Here is a 25357-nt window from a genome sequence, read left to right as displayed (position 1 = left end):
AATGTTACATATTCTTGATGAAATGAAACATTATAGAATATTCTATTAACAATTTTTGTCTTAAAATCTATTTTGTCTGATATCAGTATAATCAACCAGCTTACTTATGTTTACTGTTCACATGGTAAATCTTTTCCCCATCTATCTACCTAAATCTATTTGTATGTGTGCACGTGCACATGCTTAACTAGAGTGTTTCTCTCACAGGTAGCATTTAGATGGGTTGTATTTCTTTTTTTTAAATGCATTTTGCAAATCTTTGTCTTGACTGCAGTGCTTAATGCAATTTACATTTGGTGTAATTACTGATAAGATAGGATTTACTTAGCTATTTCATACTTTACTATTTGTTTTCTATGTCTTAATTTTTTTCACTATTTTCCAATTATTGGCTTCTTCTCTGTGCAATATATTTTTAAAAAGTTTTATTTATTGGGGTGCCTGGGTGGCACAGTGGGTTTGCTTTGTCTGTGCTTTGTCGCAGGTCATGATCTCATGGTTGTGGGATCGAGCTCCATGTCAGGTTTCACCCTCAGTGCAGAGTCTACTTGGGATTTTCTCTCCCTCTCCTAGCCCCTCCTGCTTGTGTGCCCTCTCTCTAAAATAAATAAACCAATCTTTAAATTTATTTATTTTAGAGGGAGATGGAGAATCCTCAAGCAGACTCCCCACTGAGCATGGAGCTCAATATGGGGCTTGATCTCAGGATCTTGAGATCATGACCTGAGCTGAAATTGAGACAGACGCTTAACCAACTGAGCTCCCCAGAAACCCCCTGTGTGCAACAGATATTTTTATGTATCATGTTAAGTTCTTGTCATTTTATATTATTTTGAGTTATTTTATTTGTGGCTACTTTGAGGATTATAAATTAACACTTTAACTTATAATATAATTTGGATTAATACCAACTTAATTTCAATAGTATATAAAAATGTTGCTTTTATATAATTCTGTTCCTTCTCCCCTCACCTTTGTTATTACTGTAATATAAATTATATCTTTATACACTGTATGCCTGTACAGAAAAGAGGTAACAGCAGGCCAAAATGCTTATCTCTAGAGGCCTGCATACAAGGTAGACTTTGTCTGGTGTTTAGGAACTTAGATTTCAGGAGGGTTCCAATCACTGACTGATAGGAGAGGCTCCCTAAGTTTAAAATGTTTGTGCAAGGGTGCCTGGGTGGCGCAGGGGTTGAGCATTTGCCTTTGGCTCAGGTTGTAATCCTGGGGTCCTGGGATCAAGTCCTGCATCAGGCTCCCTGTGGGGAACCTGCTTCTCCCTCTGCCTATGTCTCTGCCTCTGTGTCTCTCATGAATAAATAAATAAAAATTTAAAAAAGAAAATGTTTGGGTAAACAATGATTAATGCTGAACATCTGCTTAGAAACATCTGTTTCTAAGAGGTAGAACTTTGGGGAAGTGCTAGGCAGAGGCTATGTGAACAGCCCCAAATAAAAATACTAGGTCCTGAGTCTTTAATGAGCTCCCCTAATTGGCAGTATCTCATACATGTTACCATAATCACTGTTGGGAATTAAGTGTGTCCTATATGACCCCACTGAGAGAGGAGCCTTGGAAGCTTTTACCTAGTTTCCCCTAGACTTTGCCCATGTGCCTATTCTGTTTGCTGATTTTGCCTGGTATTTTTTCAATGTAATAAATCCTACATGTGCATACAACTAACTATATGACAAATGTATCCCTGCTCCTAGTGAATTACCGAACCTGTGGTGGTTCATGACAATGCCTATCACCACATATTTAAAATGACTGCTTTATGCAGTTGTTTTTTTAAAAAAAACTTGAATAGGATAAAAAAGAGCTATAAAATACACTTACATTACTTTTTATATTTATCTATGAAATTACCTTTACAGATGCTCTTTATTTCTTCATATAGTTATGTCTATGATATAGACATATGTCTATATGTCTGCCTATTGTTTTTTCATTTCAACCAGAAAAAGACTCTCTGTAGTATTTGCTGTAGGACAAATTTTTTGGACATTAATTCTCTCAGTTTTTGTTTATTGGGAATGTCTTAATTTCTCCTTCATTTTTGAAGGATAGTTTTATTACATACAGAGTTGATTGACAGTCTTTATCTTTAAATGTCAGTCCATTGCCTTCTGCTTCCCAGAGTTTCCAATAAGATATCTGCTAAAATTATTGAAGATGTCTTGTGAGTTGTTTTCTCTTGCTGTTTTCTAGATTCTCTTTGTTAGTGGTTTATGACATGTATACGTATGGATCTCTTTGATTTTAAATTACTTCAAATTTGCTGGTTTTCTTATATGTGCAGATTAATGTTTTTCATCAAATTTGGGAAGTTTCCAGCCTTACTTCTTCAACTAATCTTTCTGTTCCTTTCTCTCTCTTCTCTCCTTCTAAGACTCCCATTATGTGAACATTGGTATGCTTGATGGGGTTGTTCTACAGGTCTCTGAGGCTATGTTCATTATTCTTCATTCTTTTCCTTTCTAGTCCTCAGACTAGATAATCTCAATGGACTTACTTTTAAGTAAACGGAGTCTTCTTCCTGCTCAAAACAGCTGTAGAGTCACTCTAATGAATTCTTCATTTTAGTTATTGAACTTTTCAAATCTAGAATTTCCATTAAGTTCTTTTAAAAAATTCGATATTATTATTGATTCTATCTTAAGAAATTCTATTTGGTGAGACATCATTCTCATAGTTTCCTATAGTTCTTTAGACATAATTTCCTTATTTCTTTGACTGTATTTAAAGTAGCTTTATACATTCACTACAATGCCTGGATTATCTTGGGACACTTTCTATTGATTGTTTTTTCTCATGTGTATGAGACATATATTCTTTCTTTGAATATATCATTTTTGTTGCAAAAGTACATTTTAAATAACACAATGTGGCAACTTTAGAATTCAGATTCTTCCTCTGCTCAAGGACTTTTTTGTTGCTGTTGTGACTTTCTAAAAATAATTCTTTAAAGTCTATGTTCTGTCATGTGTGACCACTGCTAGATCAGCTTAGTGGCCAGTTAATGACTAGACAAAGATTTCTTTAAACATCTGTAACCAATATATGTCTCATTTGCCAAGAGGCTTTGCACACATTTTTCAACATGCTCAGTAAGGCAGGTAACAACTCTGCCATAGTCTTCACTTCCTGCTTCAACAGAGCCTCAAAGTCAGCCATAGGTGAGAGCTTAGGGGCTTCTCAGGTTTTCCTGACCATGTGGCACATCCCTGGTTACATGCACCACTGTACATATGGGCATGGCCCACTAAAGTCCCAGGAATATGTCAGAACTTTTAAAGCCCTCTATGTATATCTCATTTGCTAGCTTTTCCAATTAAGCTGTTTTAGTTAGCTTATTACTTGACCCAAATTTAATTGTCATTTCAGGATGCTGTGAAATTAAAAAATTGCCTGTGTGAGGTCCTAATCAGGTCACATAAGATAGCCCTGTCCAGGAAATCACGAGAGAGGTTCCATAATGACAATTCTCAAGGAATCTCAAGGAATAAGATCCAGCCTCTTCTCTGGCTGGCAGAATGCTGGCTTTCACTAGGATTTAAAACTACTGTGAACTTGAAGAGGGGAATGGGAACTGGGCAAGTGAAAATGTCACAATATTCACTGTTCTTTTTTTTAAATTTATTTTTATTTATTTATGATAGACATAGAGAGAGAGGCAGAGACACAGGCAGAGGGAGAAGCAGGCTCCATGCCGGGAGCCCGATAGGGGACTCGATCCCGGGACTCCAGGATCGCGCCCTGGGCCAAAGGCAGGTGTGAAACCCGCCGAACCACCCAGGGATCCCCATATTCACTGTTCTTAGTGAGATTCAGCAATTTTCATGAATAAATGTTTCCTGGAATGTTGTAAACTGGTTAATTTATAGTTTCGAAAAAGTTGATTCTATATGGCCTGTTTTCTCATTCCTTTATTAAAGAATTTTCAGAGGGCTTTGTCATTTTTGTACATCTCACCTAATTTAAGAATATTTTCACTTATATTTTTTGACAGGTATTAGTCTACAGTTTTGTTTGTTTCTTTCTTTCTTGTTTTATATTGTCTTCATTTAGTTTTGGTTGCAAGATAGTACTGGGCTCATAAAATGAATTGGGAAGGGTTCTATCTATTTTTTAAAAAAGGATTTTACCTATTTGAGAGAGAGAGAGAGAGGGAGAAAGAGAGAATGAGTGGGGGTGAATGGGGCAGAGGATGTGGGAGAAGCAGACATCCCACTGAGCAGGAAGCCTGACTTGGGGCTCAATCCCAGATCATCACATGAGCCAAGGGCAGATGCTTAACCCACTAAGCCACCCACGTGCCCCATACCATCTATTTTCTAGAAGAGATCAAATGGAATTGGGTGTTACTTCTTTAAATGCTTGGTAATTTGCTAGGTGATTTATTTTCAAACTACAAGTTGTATCTTTACTAGAAAGAGGATTGACTATTCAAGTTATCTATTTCATCTTGAGTGAGTATGGTACTTTGTGGGTTTGAGGGAATTAGTTTATCACATCTAAGTTGTTGAATGTATGCATATAGTATAGTTTTTCCCATATTATCTTTTTAATATCTGCAGAGTATATAGTACTATGACTTCTTTTATTCTGGAGATTGTTAATTTGTGGCTTCTCTTTTTTACTGATCTTTTTAAAATCAATTTTTTAGGGGCGCCTGGATGGTGCAGTCAGGTGAGCATCTGACTCTTGGTTTCAGCTCAGGTTGTGATCTCCGGGTTTTGAAATTGAGCCCTGCACTGAGCTCTGCACTCAGCAGAGAGTCTGCTTAAGATTCTTTCCTCTCCCTCTGCTCCTCACACTTGTGCTTACTCTAATAAATAATCTTAAATAAAATCAATTTCTCAATTTTTAGTTTCATTGATTTCCTTTGTTTTCAAACTCATGGATTTATACTTTTATCTTTATTATTCCATTTTTTGTGTGCTTTATATATATTTTACTTTTCTTCTCCTAGCTTAAGGTAGAAGCTTAGATTATTGATTTGAGACCTTTCTTCTTTTTTAAAATAAGCATTTAATGATACAAATTTCTCACTGAGCACTGTTATAGATGCAGCCCACATATTTGGATATATTTTCATTTTGATTAACTCAAAGTATAGTCTAATTTTCCTAAGATTTTCTGCTTTACCTATAGATTATTTAGAAGTATGCTTTTTTTTTTTTTTTAAGATTTATTTATTCATTCTAGGGGGTGGAGAGGAGGACAAAGAGTCTAAATAAAGCAGACTTTGTGTTGAGTGTGGAGTTTGACATAGGGCTGGATCCCATGACCCTAAGTTCACAACCTGAACTGAAACCAAGAGTCAGAAGCCCAACTGACAGTGCCACCCAGGCGCCACTAGAAATATATTTATAATTTCACTCATATGTGGAATTTAAGAAACAAAATAGATGAACAAGGAGAGCGTGGGACACAAATGATGAAAAACTGAGAGACTCTTAATTATAGAGAACTGAGGTTGATGGAGGTGGGAGAGGTATGGGATAGATGGATGATGAATATTAAGGAGGGCACTTGCTATGATGAGCACTGAGTGTTACAAGTAAATGATGAACCACAGAACTCTGCTCCTAAAGCCAATATTGAACTGTATGCCAACTAATTACAATTTAAATTAAAAAAATTACTAGACATTTACTGTAAAAAAAAGTATGTTTTTAATTTCCTAGTATTTGGGGTTCTTTTTCTATCAAGTGTTACTGATTTCTAATTTAATTGTTTAATTCCATTTTGATCAGAGAACAAATTAGGATTTCAATTCTTTTAAAAATGTAAAGTTTATCATACAGGATATGATCTGTTTTAATAAATGTTCCTTGCACACTTGGAAACAACATTATTCTAATGTTGTATGGAGTATCTATAATGTAAATTCAATACAGTGGTTAATAGCATTGTTCAAATCTTCTGTATTTTTTTTTTTATTTTAAAGATTAATACTTTATTGCCTAGCAATTATAAGTATTCAAACATGTATTTTTCTATAACTTATTGTGAGGTGATCAATGTTAAATAAAATATTAATTTTCAACATGTTTCGATTCATCTCTTCTTGACCAATTCTTCATTTTTCCTTCCAATTGCATGCCTTTGAAGCAACGAAGAATTTCAATCACAAAAGTTATGGATGAGAATATTCATCTGCAGCTACCTATATGCTCATTACATGCAGTTACGCTCCTAGTGTTTTATCACGGCCATCCTCTAAGTGGTTTCTCGAAGAGCCCAGCGACTGGCCCGCAGACGCTGCCGCCGGGCCCGCTCGGCGACGGTGCCTCGAGGACCCTCCGCCATCGCCGGCCGCGCGCAAAAAAAAAAAAAGCAAATCTTCTGTATTTTTATTGGTTTTCTGTCTATTCCTTAAGGAAAAAGGAAATGAAATCTTCAAATATACTTTCAGACTTATCTATTTCTCTATTCAGATTTGTTATTACATCATATATTTTGAAGCTCTTTTTTAGGTGCATATACATTAAGGATTTTGTAACTTATTGGTAAATTGACCCTTAAATTATTATATAATTTTCCTTTTTAATACTCCAATAATAACTCTTTGCTCTGAACTCTACTGTATTTGATATTAATATACTTACTCCAGAAAGTTCTCTTGTACTTTGAATTCTATTCTTCCCAAATCTGCCTGCCACTATTTACTTTTTACAGTACTCAAATAGCTATTCCATGCATTCTGTCCAGGCTTTTAAGACAGTATATAGTATGCTTACTCCATCTTATCTAGAGTTGAAACCTCCAGACTATTTTTTAAAAGTTAATTTTAACTTTGCAAATTTTAATTTTTAATCAAATACATAAGCATAGTTTAAAAATCAAATGGTAGTAAAGTAGTTATAATTAAAAAAAAAAACAAAACACCAGAATTCTCTTTTACCTATGCACATCCTATCTCCAATTCCCAATCCTCAGAAACAATTCTACTTCTACTTTCTTCTTCTACTTCTTTACTTCCATGTTTCTAAATAACTTTTAGAACTACTACTACTTCTTGGTTTTTAAACTTTACACATTATATGTTGACTCTTCCTACAAAAGATGTTTATTCTCTTACATCACGGATACTTCATCACCTCTTCATTTTCCTGATAGTTATACCACAATTCTGAGCAATCAATATTCAATGGATTATCATGTATAGGTGCTATATTGTACACCATGATTACATTTTTTTCTTGCACAAGATTTCTTGGTCTGCCCTAGAGTTAATAACTGTCTCTCTCCTTTTTTGTTTTTTTTTATGTACCTTTTTTTTTAAAAAAAGATTTAATATATTTGAGAAAGAGAGAGAGAGAGAGAGAGAGAGCATGAGCAAAGGAAATAGGCTCCCTGCTGAGCAGGAAGCCCCACTTAAGATTCGATCCCAGGCCCCTAAGATTATGATCTGAGCCAAAGGCAGATGCTTAACTGACTGAACCACCCAGGTGCCCCACTTTTCTATGTATTCTATCATTAATTAATTCCCAAACTTTGCCACAGCTATAAAAATTCTACTCAATATGGTCAAAAATCCATTCTAGACTGACTACTATGGGGCTGCTGCACAGCTGTCATTCCAGAGTGGATTCCTCTCCTAATCTAAGATTTCTCCTTTCCTGTATTCTAGATTGGAACTCCCATTTCCTGAAACCTAGATATTCCTCTGTACAAATTTTCTCTTATTTGACAGAGCATATCTTCCAGGAGCATCCTGGGAAAGTATGCATTTAAAGCTAATGTTTTAGGTCCTTGCATATTGAAAGCTTTATTTTATCTTACAGTTTATTGATCATTTGAGTTGTATAGAACTTAAATTGCAAGTCAAAATTTCCCTCAAAAAATTGAAAATAATTTAAAACTGTCTTCTAGCTTCTAATGTTTTTAAGGAGACTCTCAAATGTGATTTCGCATCTTCTGTATGAGACCTTCCCCCACACACACTCCCCTGGAATGTTTTAGGACTTTTTCTCTATCTGAGGTAGTTTGAAACTACACAGTGAGATGCTTTATAGCTTTTCTCCCTTTACTGGTGCTTGCGTGGGCCCCCTTAATCAGAAAATTATATCCTTCAATTATGAACATTTTCCTTGAATTGTTTCTTTGATAGGTTTAATTTCCTTCATATTTTTTCTAGTCTCTTTCTATAGATTTCCTTTTTATTAGAACTTGGCTCTTATATATGATCTTTAATTTTTTTGTATCTTTGTTGTTTTGACTTAGGATATTTCAATTTTATCTTCTAAGCCTAATTCTGCATTTCAAATTTGTTGCTATCATTTTAATGCCTGGAAACTTTTCCTATGATAAATCTGTTCTTATTTCATTAAGGAAATATTTTACCCTCTATGGGTAAGGGGTTGACTAACTAAGCCCACACAGAAAATCTGCTCCATATCTTGTTTTTGTACAGCCTCAAAGTAGGAATGGTATTCACATTTTTAAAGGACTAAAGAAAAAATAAAGAAGAATATGCAGACTGTACATGGCCAAAATAACCTAAAATATGTACTGCCCACTCCTTTACCAAAAGTTTGACCAACTTCTGTTCTATTGCACTGTCTCTGTTTTCTACAAGCTCTTCCACCTTGTTTTTATTGGTGTGATTTTGCTATTGTTTTGGTCTGTGTTTTTCATATTACAGATTTCAAAAAAATATATCTGGTGATCACTCTTTGCTCTTAATACATCTTTAGCTATACCTGGAGTTGAAGAATATATAAACTCTCTAATACAATCTCCCCAGAGAGTTAATTTGACCCGTGCAGGGGGCTGTCTACTTACAGTGCCCCCATATCCTAAGCTTTTCCACGGTTCAATCTGAAGAATCTTGCTGGCCTTTACAATAGCTTTCTTTTGCCTGCTAAGTCACTCATTCATCTGTTCTCCAGTGTCCAAAGTTTGCTGACATCTCATCTGTTAGTGTTCCACTCTTTTAAACTTTTAGTTTTGACATTTTTATTTCTTTACTATCATGGAATTTTGAGAAGGGTGGAGATTAATATAAATGTTTGATTTTTCCAGAAACTTTTAAAAAAATCTAAATTTTATATGACATCCTTTTCTGATATTATTTTAAAGCAATTCAGAGGTTCTAAGGCATCATACCACAAAATTAGGAAGGATAGGAACATGGATATGCCAATATGATAGAACACTGTTGAAAAATCATTGGAAAGTCAGGGCACCACTCTATTTTTTATTCCACTTTGGTTTATTTTAAAGTGTCCTATGGTAGAAAGGTATTTAAGTTAACAAAACAGTTCAGAGAAAAGAATTTCATCTTTTCTTTTTTCCATTGTTTTCATTCTGCCTTGTTCAAATGAATTATGCCCACTTGAGACAAAGATTATACTTTCAGTAAAGCACACCCGTTAGGAAACTTATAGTGCAGTTGTAACCTGGTCACAAAACCATCTGGTACATTCCCAAAGGCTGTTATTACATTTCATGGACTTATATTACTTCAAATACTCCTAACAGTCCCATGTGGGCTTAAAAAAAAAAAAGATTTTTTAAAACTCAATTTGTTTCTGCTTACTTTAGACCTTCTAGATTTATCCCTTATACGAAAAGTGCCTGATATAGGTACCTTTTATGTCTATCAATACATATTATGAGTTTTATCAAGTGATGTAAAACATTCACTTGATTTTTTTTTTCACTTGATTTTTAAATAATGTTTCTTTATAATAAAAAGTTGCTACTTGTTGACACTGTTTCCCTGAAAATCAATACAAAGACAGTGGGCTATCAATTTTTTAAATAATAAAATTTTTAAAAAATAAATTTATTTATGATAGTCACACAGAGAGAGAGAGAGAGAGAGAGGCAGACACACAACACCGGCAGAGGGAGAAGCAGGCTCCATGCCAGGAGCCTGATGCGGGACTTGATCCCAGGTCTCCAGGATCACGCCCTCGGCCAAAGGCAGGCGCCAAACCACTGAGCCACCCAGGGATCCCCAAAACACATGTTTTTTATGAAATTCTAGAAAAGTATGTTTGAAGCTCTAGAAGCTCTCTGGTCAACATGGTATAGTGGGGGAAAGCACCAAATCACTATTTTTCACAAATTCAGCAAGTATTTATTGAGCATCCATGCCCCAAGCTGAGGCATAGTTGGTTGCTGAAAACGTAAAATACATGTTTAGGGAAGGAGACAGACATATAAACATGTTATTACAATACAATGAGTTAGATGTGTAACAGAGATAATGTATAAACTACTATGGGTTTCCTAAGGAGTAAAAACTAGTTGGAAAAGTAAAAAGAAATCTTCATAAAGGACATGATCTTCAACTAGGTTTTGATGGGTAAACGTGTCAAATGAATTGTATGATAGTTTGTATGCCAAAGCAGAGAATAGTGAAAGGATACGGTATGTTTACTAGTAAGATATTTTATGCTTAACAGGGAGAATTTTAGAGGATAAAGGTAAGGTCTAAGGATGAAAAAGCAGGTCTTGAGGTTTTAAAAGTAGGTGGGGCCAAAGTGTGAAGGCCCACTTAGTAGTATGTGATATTAGACAAGTAATTTAATCTCTTACAAACTACTTGATATGTGTAGAAAATGTTTACAAATGACAAAGTGGGATATATATATTTTTACTTCAAGTAATTTCTTAAAATTCAATGCATTGTCTATATTAAAAGGAAAAAAATAATAACCGGGGTAAGAATACTTTCTTGAAATTAAGTATAGTGACTAAAAGTCAAGAATTTTGACAAAAAAAGGTAGAATAAAAAAATAAAAATTTAGTTAAAGGTTGGGGAAAACCAGAATTTTAAATAATATTCAGGATCCCCTAGAAACTATTTGCTGAATATTAAAATACAAATTAGAGAACACAAAACAGGTCAATCAACAGGAAAAGACCAAGTAAACATGAAATGGTTCAAGAACGACTTATAGTGCAACTTGATGTGAAATACCAATCACTTTATTCTTGTGTTCTTTATTTTGATTATATGAGTGACTTATAGCCTCACAGGAAAAAATTATTACATGGTTTTAACTAATTACAATTTCATAAACAGAGAATATAAAATATTAGATGAGATTATTCAAAGTCTAAGAATTATTTTGTTTATAAATTAAATGCTGATGTTCCACAACATGAAAATTATGTTATAAAATGGTGATTTAATAACTAGTTCCACAAAGCACAAATTTTTTTTTTTAAGACTTTATTTATTTATTCATAGAGATGCAGAGAGAGAGAGAAGCAGAGGCACAGGCAGAGGGAGAAGCAGGCTCCATGCAGAGTGCCTGACGTGGGGCTCGATCCGGCGACTCCAGGATCATGCCCTGGGCTGTAGGCGGCGCTAAACCGCTGCGCCACCGGGGCTGCCCCAAAGCACAAATCTTAATGGACCAGAATCCTTAGGAAAAGATTTAATTGTTGTTATAATTAAATGTTATTGTGAATTGGCACTAATTCTTTAGTTCCACAAGCATGGCTTTTTTTAAAAAAAATTTTAATTTTATATTTAAAAAAGACTTATTTACTTGAGAGAGAGAGAGAGAGAGAGAGAGAGAGGGAGAGGGAGCAGGGGGAGGGAAATATGGAGAGGGAGAATCTTAAACAGACTCCTGGCTGAGCACCAAGCCAAAGAGGGGCTTGATCTCACAACCCTGAGATTGTGACCTGAGCTGAAATTGAGAGCCAGATGTTCAACTGAGCCACTCAGGTACCCCTACAAGCATGTTTCTTTTTAACTCTTCTTGAATTATTCGCTTTATATCCATAAAATCATCATCTAGGTTCTGATGTTCATAAGATAAAACTTTTATTGTTTGGTGGTGACCTTCTATAAACATTTACTGAGTACCTCTTCTGTGTGACATTCATCGTTTGATCAATCATTAATCTTTAAACTTTAGCAAATGTTGAGGTTTTAGGGATTCATTTATTCCACTGATTCTTTTCAGCTTTCACTTGTGACATATATCACTTAAAATTTATCAGTTCCTAAGCAAAATGCTATCAAATTTAGTCTAAGAAGTAGCAAGACGGTTTCTTCTATAGCCCTGGCCATAGATAATATTATAGTAACATTACATTAAATTTCACTTACCTACCTAGGGCCTGGTTTAAGGCCCTATATGCTTGAATTTCATACCACTGACGACCAGGTAAAAGACCTCTCAATTTTGAGTGCTGATCATTGTATTGTCGCTTTAGTTCAACCTAATAATTTAAAAAATATTAAGAACATAGTAGATAACACTCATTTTAAAAATCATATTAACTTCTAACCTTCTGAGCATCATTTTGTTAGAGATTTTGCTTTTCAATATTTCAGTACTAAATTTTGTTTAGTTTCTCTATGTCTATTCATCTTTACATTCCCTGAATTCCTACATGCAACTAATTAGCTGTTTAATTAAATCAGCTAATCACATAGAATAAAATTCATAAGCTTTCAATGTACACGTAGATTAAGTCTTTTTTTTTTTAAGATTTTATTTCTTTATTCATGAGAGACAGAGAAAGAGGTAGAGACATAGAGGGAGAAGCAGGCTCCCTGTGGGGAGTCTGATACGGGATTTGATCCCAGGACCCTGGGATCAAAACCTGAGCTGAAGGCAGACACTCAACCACTGAGCCACCCAGGTGTCCCTTCACGTCCCAACACAAATGTATTGTCATATAACCACCACTATAATCATAATATAGAATATTTTCATCACCCTGCAAATGTGCTTTCTATTGTCTCTCTCCTTCACTGCTGACTTTGTCAACCAATGATCTGCTGTTTTATCTTTTCTAGAATTTCTTATAAATGTTATTACTCAGTATGTAATAATTTGTCTTTTTCATTTAGCATAATGATTTTGGAATTCATTTATGTTGAAACATACATCAGAGGTTCATTTTTAAATGTTTATCTAGCCTGATAATCTCTGCTTTTTATTTTTATTTTTTTTAATCTCTGCTTTTTAATTGGGATGTTCAGAGCATTCACATTTAATGTAAATATTGTTATGATTTGGTCTAAATCTATAGCAACAGAATTCACATTCTTCTCAAGTGCACATAGAATATTTTCCAGGATAGATTATGTTTTGGTCATAAGAACATAAAGAAATTTAAGACTGAAATCATATAATGTATTTTTTCCAACAACAAGGGTATGAAATTAGAAATCAATAACATGAGGAAAACTGGAATATTCACAAATATGCAGAAATTACATAACACATAACTGAACAGTCAATGGGCCAAAGAAGAAATCAGAAGAGAACTCAAAAAGTATCTTTATACAAATGAAAATGGAAAAACAACAAACCAAAAATATACAGATGCACCAAAAGCAGTTCTAAGAGAAAAGTTTGTAGTGATAAACATCTGTAGATGTTACTGTAGTAAGAAAAAACAATAAGATCTCAGATAAACAACCTAACTTTACATCTTAAGAAACTAGAAAAAGAAGAACAAACTAATTACAGAGTTTGCTTAAGGAAGGAAACTAAGATGAGAGCACAAATAAAATTGAGACTAGAAAGCAACAGAAAAAAATCGTTGAAACTAGGAGTTGGTTTTTTTTTTTAAACATAAGACTGATAAACTTTTCGCTAAATAAGCAAAAGAAAGGGTAAAAAAATTATAAATGAAAGAGTACAAGTGGGATCCCTGGGTGGTGCAGCGGTTTGGCGCCTGCCTTTGGCCCAGGGCGCAATCCTGGAGACCCGGGATCGAGTCCCACGTCGGGCTCCTGGTGCATGGAGCCTGCTTCTCCCTTTGCCTGTGTCTCTGCCTCTCTCTCTCTCTCTCTGTGTGACTATCATAAATAAATAAAAATTAAAAAAAAAGAAAGAGTACAAGTGATACTACAGAAATACAAAGGATTGTAAGAGGCTACTATGAACAATTATATGCCAAATAATTGGAGTAACTATTCTAGAAGAAATGGATAAATTCCAAAAAATAAACAACCTACCATGATTAAATCATGAAGAGACAAAAAAAAAATCTGAACGGATCTATATCAAGTAAGAAAATTGAAGCAGCAATAAAAAATCTCTGAACAAAAATAATCCCAGGACCTGATGGCTTCATTGATGAATTCTATCAAGCATTTAAGATAGAATTAACACTGTCCCCTTCTCAAATGCTTCCAAAATATTGAAGAGAAGGGAAAACTTCCAAACTCATTTTAAGAGCCCAGCACTACTCATACCAAAGCCAGATAAGGATGTTACAAGAAGAGAAAATTACAGGCCTACATCCCTATATGATAAACATTGTTGCAAAAATCCTCAACAAAAGATTAGGACATTGAATTCAACAGCACATTAAAAGAATTAGACACATGATCAAGTGGGATTTATCCCTGGAATGCAAGACTGGTTTATCTATACAGAAAACAATAAATCAATAAATGTGAAAAAGAGAGTAAGAACCATATAATCATCTCAATAGAAGCAGAAAAAGCATCTCAGAAAATTCAACATCCTTTCATGATCAAATATAAAAGGAATCAATATAAAAGGAATGTACTTCAACATAATAAAGTCTATATATAACAAGCCTACAGCTAATATCATACTCGGTGGTGAAGAGTTGAAAACTTTTCTTCTAGCATCAGGAAGAAGACAAAGGTGCCCATTCTAACCACTTCTGTTCAACAAACCACTGAAGGTCCTAGCCAGAACAATAAGGCAATAAATAAAAGTCATCCAAACCAGAAAGGAAGAAGTAAAACTGTCTTTGTTTGCATATGACAGGATCTTATATAGAGAGAACCCTATAGACTCTACCAAAAAACTCTCAGCACCAATAAATGAATTTAGTAAAGTTGGAGGATACAAAACCAACATACAAAAATCTGTTGTATTTCCATACACTAATAAAAACTATCCAAAGAAGAAATTAGGAAAACAGTCCCATTTACAATAGCATCAAAAATAATTAAAATACTTTGGGATAAATTAAACCAGGGATGCAAAAGATCTTTACACCAAAAACTATAAGACATTGATGAAAGAAATCAAAGAAACACAGATAAATGGAAAGATCCTATGTTTATGCATTGGAATAATCAGCATTGTTAAGATATCCTAACTACCCAAAGTGATCTATAGATTCAATAAAATTCCCATCAAAATCCAAATGGCATCTTTTACAGAACTAGATGAATGATAACTGGCTGGCAGCCCACATGAAAAGATGCTTAACTTTACTAGTAAATGAAGAAATGCACATTTAACCATTCCATTGCTTTTATCTGCAAAAACTGACAAATATTTACCAAAAGTGTTTATATTTTTCTACAAGTACAAATAGATAATATATACAAGGATATTCACTGCTTCTTTGCCCTGAAGACAAGTAAGAAACAACCTAAATGTCTACCAAGTGGATTAATTAAAATGTTATATTACATTTATCCTGAGATACTGTATTATTAAAAGAAATAGATTTATACATTTTGACACAAAAATTTAGCCAAAATACATTTTTAAAATAAAACCTGAGTCACACACACACACACACACACACCCCAGTTCAGAGCTATGCCAAATCTAAACCAACCCCCCAAAATATTTCAACTAAAACTGACAAGAACCACAGAGGAGACAGAGTTTAAAGATTATGTACTTTGAGCTTTTCCCAGATCTCCCTTTAAAAATTTTCAAATCATGCTCATACAAGTTCAAGATGATCATCTACTAATTGAACTACCTACAAAAAACAAAAATCAATATTCTTTATAGAATAGAGTCCAGAATCTCTAATGTACTACCTACAATGCCCAGTGTACAATAAAAATTACTAAAAAATGTGATGCATAATCAAAGAAAAAAAAAGTTAATAGAAACCAATTTTAGCAAGGGCCCAGCTGTTGGAATTAGTGAAGACTTTATTGTAGCTGTTATAGATATATTTAAATAACTTAAAAACATACAGCTTAATGAATACACTTTAGAGAATCTCAGTAGAGAAACAAAGACTATAAAAAAGATCCAAATGGAAATTCTACACCTGAAAAAATATAGTAACAAATAAAATTCCATTCCATTGGGTAGGCTTAACAGCAGATTAGAGAAGATAGAAGAACTGGTAAGTCTTTTTTTTTTTTTTTTTTTTATGAACTGGTAAGTCTTAAGATAGATCCACAGAAGCAAAGAAAAACATAAACTAGAGCAAAATAACCTTATGCACACCAAAGACATAGGTGTGGAAGAATCAAAGCATATGAAAGCATTCAGTGATGATCTAAACAAATTTAAAATTCAGAGCTGAAACAGTACTAATACATTTGAGACAATATTTAGTGCCTCAAAGGCTTCAGTATTATAGGATATCAAGTATCTCTTACTTTTCCAAATGACTGAATCTACATTGATTTTCTATCTACATTCAAAAACTATGTTAAATTAAACTTCTTGCTGGAAAAGAAATCACAATAAATTCTGCTACCTGGTCAATTGAATTTGATATTATAATCATATCCCTTTTCAAAGAGACTCAGAATTAATTACAGGACATAACTACATTCCTATTAAAAGCAGTGTCACTGGCACCTGGGTGACTCAGTGGTTGAGCATCTGCTTTTGGCTCAGGTCGTGATCCTGGAATTCCAGGATCGAGTCCCACATCGGGCTCCCTGCAAGGAGCCTGCCTCTTCCTCTGCCTGTATCTCTCTCTCTCTCTGTGTCTCTCATGAATAAATAAATAAAATCTTAAAAAAATAAAAAAAAAATAAAAGCAGTGTCACATCAAAGGATACCACATATCCAACAACCTTCATCTGGTCTTCATAAAAATTGTTAAAATTACATCATCCTGAGAGTAGACTACTTTCATACAAGGTTAGAGTGTATGGTATACACAACTCAGACTGACCTATTTAAATATATAAGATAATGAGCTTTTTCCTGTAAAATTTCTCCTTTAAAAAGATGCAAGTTCTAAGTAAAAGGAAATTATGCATTATGATTTTATATTTTTATACATTCACTGAATGAAAAAGAGGTTTTTATTTTTAGAAAGAGACAGCAAGAGGCAGAGGAGGGACAGAAGGAGAGGGAGAGAGAAAATCTTAAACAGGCTCTGTGCTGGGCATGGAAATCAAGAGCTGGACATCCAACAAACTGAGCCACCCAGGTACCCTAAAAGGGATTATGTTTTAGGCAGCTCTCAAGAATGCTATAGAGTCAATTATGTCTCAATAAAGCTAAAAAATAAAAATAAAAAAGAACCTAAATAAAAAAGAATGCTGTAGAAACAAAAAATAGAACATTTGAAGTACAAAAATTTATAAAATGGGAGGGAGGAAATTTTTGGTGGCTTAAAGAAACACTGAATTTAGACTAACATTTACAGTTTCACTTATGTACAAAACATCTGTGATAGGCAGTAGAAATACAAAGATGAGTTAGAGTTGCCTGGGTGGCTCAGTCAGTTAAGCGCCTGACTCTTGATTTTGGCCTAGGTCATGATCTCAGGGTAGTGAGACTGATCCCCATGCTGGCCTCCACACTCAGTGGGGAATTTGCTTGAGATTCTCTCTCCCTCTCCTTTTCCTCCTCTCCCTGCTCATGCTCACGTGTTCTGTCTCTCAAATAAATAAATAAATCTGAAAAAAAAGTTAAAAATATGTTCTGTCTAGCAAGAGTTTATAAGGGACTGAAAAGAATATGAGTACAAACAGCCATCAAGTAAATTTAAGTCTTAAAGTATTTGCTTTTATTATAATGTATAGAAGTAAGAAGAATTGAGAAATGAAGACATGAATTTGGTGCAAAAGTAATGAAGGCCTTATTTGGAACAGCAAAAGGAATGGAAAAGAGGCCCAGGTTTGTAATACATTGTAGAGCTACAGAACTTTAGTGATAAAGTAGATGTGGGGCTTACTAAAGAGAAAAGTCAAAAATGACTCCACAAAGTTTCCAGCCACCAGAGAGAAGCAATCTAGTAATCCATCAAGAGAAGACAAGAAGTATGTTTAAGGGAGAAGATAAATTTGGCTTAATTCCTGATAAATAATTAATTTCTGGAGCACCTGGCTTACTCTGTCTGTAGAGCACCCAACTCTTGATCTGGAGGTCAAGAACAAAAATCTATGGAGTCAAAACACTACATAGCTCCTATGAGTGATCAAGTAGGTCAATTCTCTTGTGGATTACTTTTCCTAATTAGAAATGGAATGAGAAAGAAAATCTAATTAATAAATAAAAAAATAAAAATGAAAATTAAAAAAAGAAAATCTAATTAAAATAAAATTTAAAATGGTTCTCAAGTACAGCGACAACAATTTAATCACCTATAACTGCTAGTATTGGCAGCTCACAGAAATTGACTATAATACCTAGCAACTAGTTACCTAATATGAAATAGTAGGAATTGCTTTTTCACTTAGTTACCTTGTAAAGATCTCCTATGTAGTATTCCTGGGCAAGTAAATAGTATGGTTTTTTTTGTAGCATACACCTAATTAAAGATATAAAGAGCTATTCTCTTGGAAAAATTCTGGACTTTCAAGATAAATTAACAGTAGTTTTAAGAAGTTTTAAAACTACTCAGGAGAAAAAGTGTCAATACAGTGTATAATACTATCAACCTTCTAAAGTAAAGGACATGTGTTAGATGAGAAATCCGAAGGGTACACTTCTGGGGTGCCTGGGTGGCTCAGTCTGTTAAACATCGGCCTTTAGCTGAGGTCATGATCTCAGAGTCCTGGGCTAGAGCCTGCTTCTCCCTCTCCACTCTGCTCTTGCTTTCTCTTGCTATCTCTGTCTCTCTCTCAAAAAATAAAAAAATCTTAAAAAACAAATAAAAGAAGGGTACACTTCTGACAAGTAGCTTTCAAATTAGTAGGAAAGACACTGAATTTTATATTCCCTCAAAATAACCTGTCAAATTTCTATATTAACTTTATAACTAGAATACAAGGGAAATAAACTTTCCTTTAAGTGTTACAAGCTATGTTTTATTTACTTATTTTTAAAAGATTTTATTTATTTGAGAGAGATAGAGCACAAGCAGAGGGGACAGGCAGAGGGAGAAGGAGAAGCAGGCACTCCACTGAGCATGCAGCCTGATGTGGGGCTTGATCTCGACCCCGGGATCATGACTTGAGCCAAAGGCAGATGCTTAACTGACTGAGCCACCCACTCACCTCTACAGGATATGTTTTAAATATATATATAATAAATAATATGGCATTATAGGAAACATTAGATAATAGTATGTAAAAATTTCTGACAATTCAGAGATAAAGTATAACATATAGAGATTAAAAGAGAATATTCTTTAAAAATTCTATCCAACTGGAAAAAATATATTTCCTATCTATTTCTCAAAATGCAACTAGTTTTTCTATATTCTTTAACAGTACCATCCAACCCCCACCAAATTAAAGCATTTATCCTTTGTCAGACATAACAGCTTAAGGGTTTTAGAATTTTCCTATACCCTGTTCCAGATAAATACTTTATAATAATCACTCTGCCTATGATAACAGTTGTTCTAGGATGTATTAGTTACAAATGAAATAGAGATAATGTAACAACTATTAGATTAAATAAACAAAATTATCTCTCCTTGGTCTTTTAGTTTTCATTAAAATGAATTAACTTTTAGGTATGACACCATGAATTCAATTCTTTATAAATTTTCAAATAGTTTTTACAATGCAAATGGCCTTTAAAATATTGCCAGTATTTTACCTGAGAAAACTATCTTAGATGAAAAGAAAAAAAAAACTTTTGAAAGTAAATATATATTGGTTAACATTATAATTTTTTTATTATATAAAGAAACAGACTTAAAAATTAATAAAAAGTAAAAATTGTTTTGGGGGAACACATTTAATTAGAGAAAGCAAAACTAAGGGTTTGAAAAAGTAGGAAGCTAGTATACATCATTCTAATGACATCAGAATCTATTTCATTGTACACTTAGGGATTATCAGGCACGAAATCAATGCCCAATTTAAAATGACATAAAGCATATGTGAAAAAGCCAGTTTTCTCCTGCCAGCAAATAGCCTAAATGTTAACTAAGCCAAAGGCTGGAAGGGATTAGCTGAAATGTCAAAAGACAACCTTTTACTTTTACCTGCTCATCCCTATAAACACATTCTCATCCCTCAGGCATACTTTCCAAACAAATAGTTTCAATGTGCAGCAGCAAAAGGCCCCAGGCAAGCTCTGCCATCTTGTAACTGTCAAAGAGATTAGTCTTTGATCTATTTGGGAGGTCATGTCCACATTCACATTAGCAATAGAGTCTAACAATATTATACCTGTTGACCAATCCTTCTTTAACGCCTAATGAGACAGACATTTTACATTATGGAAGTTAACTGTGAATGTTTTTCTGAGTTTTGACAGAGAGTAAACACCATAAACTAAGCTCAAGTGTAGTTTGGAAAAATGATCTTGTAGACCAGTTAACAGTACTTTTCAAATACATTTTATAAGGCTTTCCCAAAATAGAAAGTTATATTTAATTGTATACTCTATAAGGAGTTCAAACTACTTGGTCCCCAGACTCAATAAATTAGTATATGTGTAATTTTGGAGGGATGTATGAATGGCAGGGAGAAATCAAACTATTTTATCAAAAGTTGCAAACTGAAGGCCCAAAGTTGTGTTTTCTGGCTCCCTTACTGTGGCTTAAAATAATGTGAACTATTTACCAACCCTCAACTAGCTCACTCATTTAAATAATCTGTTTAACTCTTTTAGTGGCTTGGTTTTGCAAACCATTGGTTCAGATTCTACACTAATTCACAAAACATTTTCTTTTTCCCATGAGTTCAAGTTCACACAAAATGAAAAATATCTTTAATACAGTAGTTTCTAGACAACTAAAAATATCTTTGCATCAAAAGCTAGCCTGACATAAGCAGAGATTAGATTCTGAATGGCAAAGATAGATAATAAAGACTGAAGTGGTACTTAGAGAATTATGTAAAAATCCCCATATAGCTTTTATACAAAAGTTATATGGTTTTGGATTCTGATTTTACTATTACATTATAATATCTTTGAAATCAAATAGGAAATTACTTAAGTCTTTCAATTTCTCACTTTTATTGGAGTGAGTATAGGTAGCACACTACTGATGGGCACAGTATATATTAAAATAACCAAAAGTATTACATTGTATATGTCAACAAGAGATTTAAGTCACAATTTTGAACATTATTATTTTTCAACTTAGTCAAACTCAACAGTGTTGGCCGTAAGTAGCTCTGTACAAGAATAGCCTTCTACAAGTTTTACAAGTAGCTTCTGAAGAAATAAGTGGTATGATAAAAATATGAGCTGGAACTATAAATGCAACTCCTCACTTTACTGACTCATATGAAAGACGGGAAGTTATCCCAATTCATATAAATATGTATTATGATTTGAGTAATAACACCTTTCTAAAAGCAATCTATACAGGCAGATTATGCCTTTTCCCTCATATGTAAGCTTTACAACACAAGTTCAAGCCTGGAAATAAGACTAAGAACAAATAATCAGCTAAACTTATTAATCAAAAATATTTTAAAACGTTGTTTCAGAAAAATAAGCGCATTTGTCTAGCAAACACTCAAGAAGAATAGTTTTATCTTTCGCCAAGGTACAGGACATAAAACATAAATATTTATAACAAACCAAATTTGGAAGACAGAGACTGTGCATTAGAGACATTTACTGCTCTATATCATCACAGTATAAACACTTTTATCAGAGTATCACACTATAAATTCCAATGGTTAGAGTTCTAAACTCAGCATAAGATCTTGTATGTAAAATAATTTAGCCAGATAAAAGGAATATAGCTGGTTTTATTTCATCTGGCATATTTTCAAGATTTCTAAACATCAAGTTAACCAAATATAGTATATATATTTTCTTAAATGGGAAAAAAATGGGTTTCTGCCAAGACTTAAGAAGCCAGGCTCCCTTTAAGAGTTTAAACACACACACACACACACACACACACACACACACACGAGTGCTGAGTGCTCACGCAAGTGATGGTATTCAATTATTACTTACTTTTCTTGTTACCTTAGGAACTGACCACAATCATCTACTAGGAAATAATAATCAAAACATAATAACAGACCAGTAACAGCAACATAACTTATCTTACATATGTAGTAAGGCTGCTTTGGGTGACACACTTTTTACAGAGAAAATCTATATTAAACTCTGTTATAAATTGTCATTGCTATAAAAAAAATAGCCTAGAAATTTCAAATAGAGAAAAAAATTTTCTTCTTAAACCAGGCATCTCTTTTTTTCAATATATTCAACATACTTTACCTTAATTGGTTATAATAATTTAATTACTATCTAGAATAGTTTATTGTAACTCACTAATATTTAAATAAACCTGAGGGTGTCTGGGTGACTCAGTAGGTTAAGTGTCTACCTGCAGCTCAGGTCAGGATCCTAGGGTCCTGGGATTTGGCAGCACTGGCTCCCTGCTCGGTGAGGGGTCTGCTTATCCCTCTCCCTCTACTCCCCCCACCCTGCCCTGCTCCTACTCTGTCTCTTGTATGAATAAAATCTTTTTAAAAAAATCCTGATTAAATGCTTTGGGTAATGCAAAAACAATCTGTCAGTTATGGAGCATTAGATGCTTGGGGTTTTTTATTATGAAAATAATTTGTCAAGATAAGAAAATGAGCCCAGAAAAAAAGAAATTACTATTTTTCTATTAAAAAAAAAGACAGTTAATACTTTAAGATACGCAAGATTATCTTAAATAGTATATGCTTATTCTATAAGGGCAAAGCTAAACAGTTTTTAAAAATAATAAGCCCTGTGGCAATTTAGTTAGGCTAGCCACATTAAGATATTGTCTAGGTTAACCTGAAAATGCTTAAATTATCACCTCCATAAAATGTTATATATATATATATATATATATATATATATATATATATATATATTCATTCTATAGTACGTTTTGAGGGAAGGAGGTAAAAGTATACAGCTTGGATTTAAGACTGACACTAACTAGTTGTCTGATCTTGGGCAAGTCACCAGTACTCCCTCAATTTAGTTTCCTTTCTCAGTTTTCTCCTTTCTAAGTGGAAGAAAATAATTCCTGCCAACCTTACCTCATAGAGTTGGCTGAAGAAATAAATGAAAATTAGCACAAAACAGTAAAATATCATATATTGGAGGTAAGTGGGCTGGAGTTATTATTTATCCCATATTTCTAAAGCCCAAGTAGGTTTGGGTGGGCTTTACATTTTGTCATACTACATTGTTGCATATATATGAAAGCCACAGTACTGACAAAAACAATGTGGGCAATTAGCCAATGTAGGCCATCTCTGAGGCTGTTCACCTCAAACCAGGGTTCTAACAGCTCGATCAACTTCTTATGAAGTTAACTGATTCTATTCAATATATAGGCAAATTATTTTAGGTAACATAAAAAAAGTTTCTGTGGGACCCAGGAAATTGAACAAAATCCCCTACCCCTGGACAAGCAGAGCAAGACTGACTCTATTTTGGGCCGCACCCGCCTTGTGCTGACCTGCTTATTACATAGGGCACTGCCCCGTCCTAGTCAAAGACCAGGGCACACCCTAACCGGAGATCCGGCTCAGCGGACCAGCATGACTGTGCAACTTTCTGCGTATCCCATTGGCCACTGGCACCTATAAAGTTGCTAAGCCTCTTAATCTCGGGGTCCAAGTCCCTGCTCCGCTGTGTTGGGTACACTTGGACCCAGGCTTGAGCTTGTAAATAAACCCTCGTGTGTTTGCATCGGTGTCGGCTCCTTGGCGGTTTCTCAGATTCGGGATCTTGGGCACAACAGTTTCTTCAGTTTATTAAGTGGCTACTTTTTCATCAAATATCAATGAAAATATGTACATTGGCAGGACATAGAAAATAGTATTCCTTTTGAATCTTAATTTTTGATAATTTCTGCGATTGTAAATTTTCTGACAAATTATAACCTTAGTACTTTTAAATATCCTCCATAATATCTTTTATCACTTTGCAATCCATGAGCTTTATTTTAACTTTATAAAATATGTTCGTGGTATAATCTATGGAATGAGTTCATAACTGGTTGGTCCTTTATTAGTCTGAATATTAGCTCATTCCTATATTTTGTAATCTAGAGCTTCCCTTGTTAAAGTCACAAACAAGAGCCAAATAATTATGAATAAACACTTCTAGGCAATAGTCAACAAAATGAAATACTATAGTACATAAGAAAGCAAGGTGGAGTTGTAAATGGAAGCCCAGGCTCTTAAAGGAATGAGCTAACATCAGGAGGCTTTTTAAATGGGAAGGAGTAGTGTTGCACTCAAAAGATGATAGAGACCGTACCTACTCCTATAGAATTCTGGAAGAAGGCAGTTATCTCTCATGCAAGAGGCTTATGGATGCTAGAAAATACAATACTAAGCACTTTGGCCCTGGGGTGGGAGGTGGGAATATTGCATAAAAGTTTGGTGGCAATGGCAGGCATAGAAAGTAGAAGGTAATCACAGTAGAATATATATTCATTCTATAGTACGTTTAGAGGAGGCTCAGATTCAAATTTCACATGATTAAACACTGTGACTTTTTTTTTTTAATTTTTATTTATTTATGATAGTCACACAGAGAGAGAGAGAGGCAGAGACACAGGCAGAGGGAGAAGCAGGCTCCATGCACTGGGCGCCCGACGTGGGATTCGATCCTGGGTCTCCAGGATCGCGCCCTGAGCCAAAGGCAGGCGCCAAACCGCTGCGCCACCCAGGGATCCCAACACTGTGACATTTAAAAACAAACACAGTCAAGAGAAAGTGTGCATGTAACAGATTACATAAGTACTGAAGAATACTCAAATATACTTAAAATCTTAAAACTGTTTATTGCCTCCACATCCCAACAAACGAATTCTGACACTTTCTCCATCTAGATTTATTACATCCAAATTTATCTTTCAAATATAAGTATATGCTTGATTTTTAAAACATATTACTTTTCATCTTTACAATATTATTGTTAGGAATATTTAACTTAGAGTTTCTCAAATGTGAATGTGAGAGTGTGGGAATAAGGCATATGGGATCACAGCATTTTAAAATCTCATTCTTTATCTTGAAAAGTAATGAACACTTCTAGTTTCAGAAAGGAAAAAAGAAAGACATTTCTCTTTCCTTGCCTCTCAAAAACTGCCCAAACTTAAAAGACAAAAAAACACAGTCTTCATCTTCAATTAAACTCAGAGACAACTGCAACCTCAAAATCCAATACTTGAATGTGAAAAGCAGATGGACAAATGGTATATGGCTAAGCAGAGAGGCGAAAGTTCAAACCAAAGTACTCACAGAACTACTGATGGGAAATAAGCCAGTTAGGCCGCAGGA

The 25357-nt window shown here is 34.2% G+C and overlaps 1 protein-coding gene across 2 annotated transcripts in view; it reads right to left on the bottom strand.

The window, feature by feature from the left end:
• Window positions 1-25357, bottom strand: part of BRIP1 (BRCA1 interacting helicase 1) — a 184034-nt gene that overhangs the window by 18322 nt on the left and 140355 nt on the right. For both annotated transcript variants that reach the window (XM_025440646.3, XM_049114156.1), the window contains exon 17: window positions 12095-12207. In XM_025440646.3, coding sequence (XP_025296431.3) covers window positions 12095-12207 — 113 coding nt within the window. The remainder of the gene's footprint in view (window positions 1-12094; window positions 12208-25357) is intronic.

The sequence above is a fragment of the Canis lupus genome, chromosome 9 (genome assembly GCF_003254725.2).
Source record: "Canis lupus dingo isolate Sandy chromosome 9, ASM325472v2, whole genome shotgun sequence".
NCBI lineage: Eukaryota > Metazoa > Chordata > Mammalia > Carnivora > Canidae > Canis > Canis lupus.
This window is presented reverse-complemented; position numbering and strand designations above follow the sequence as displayed.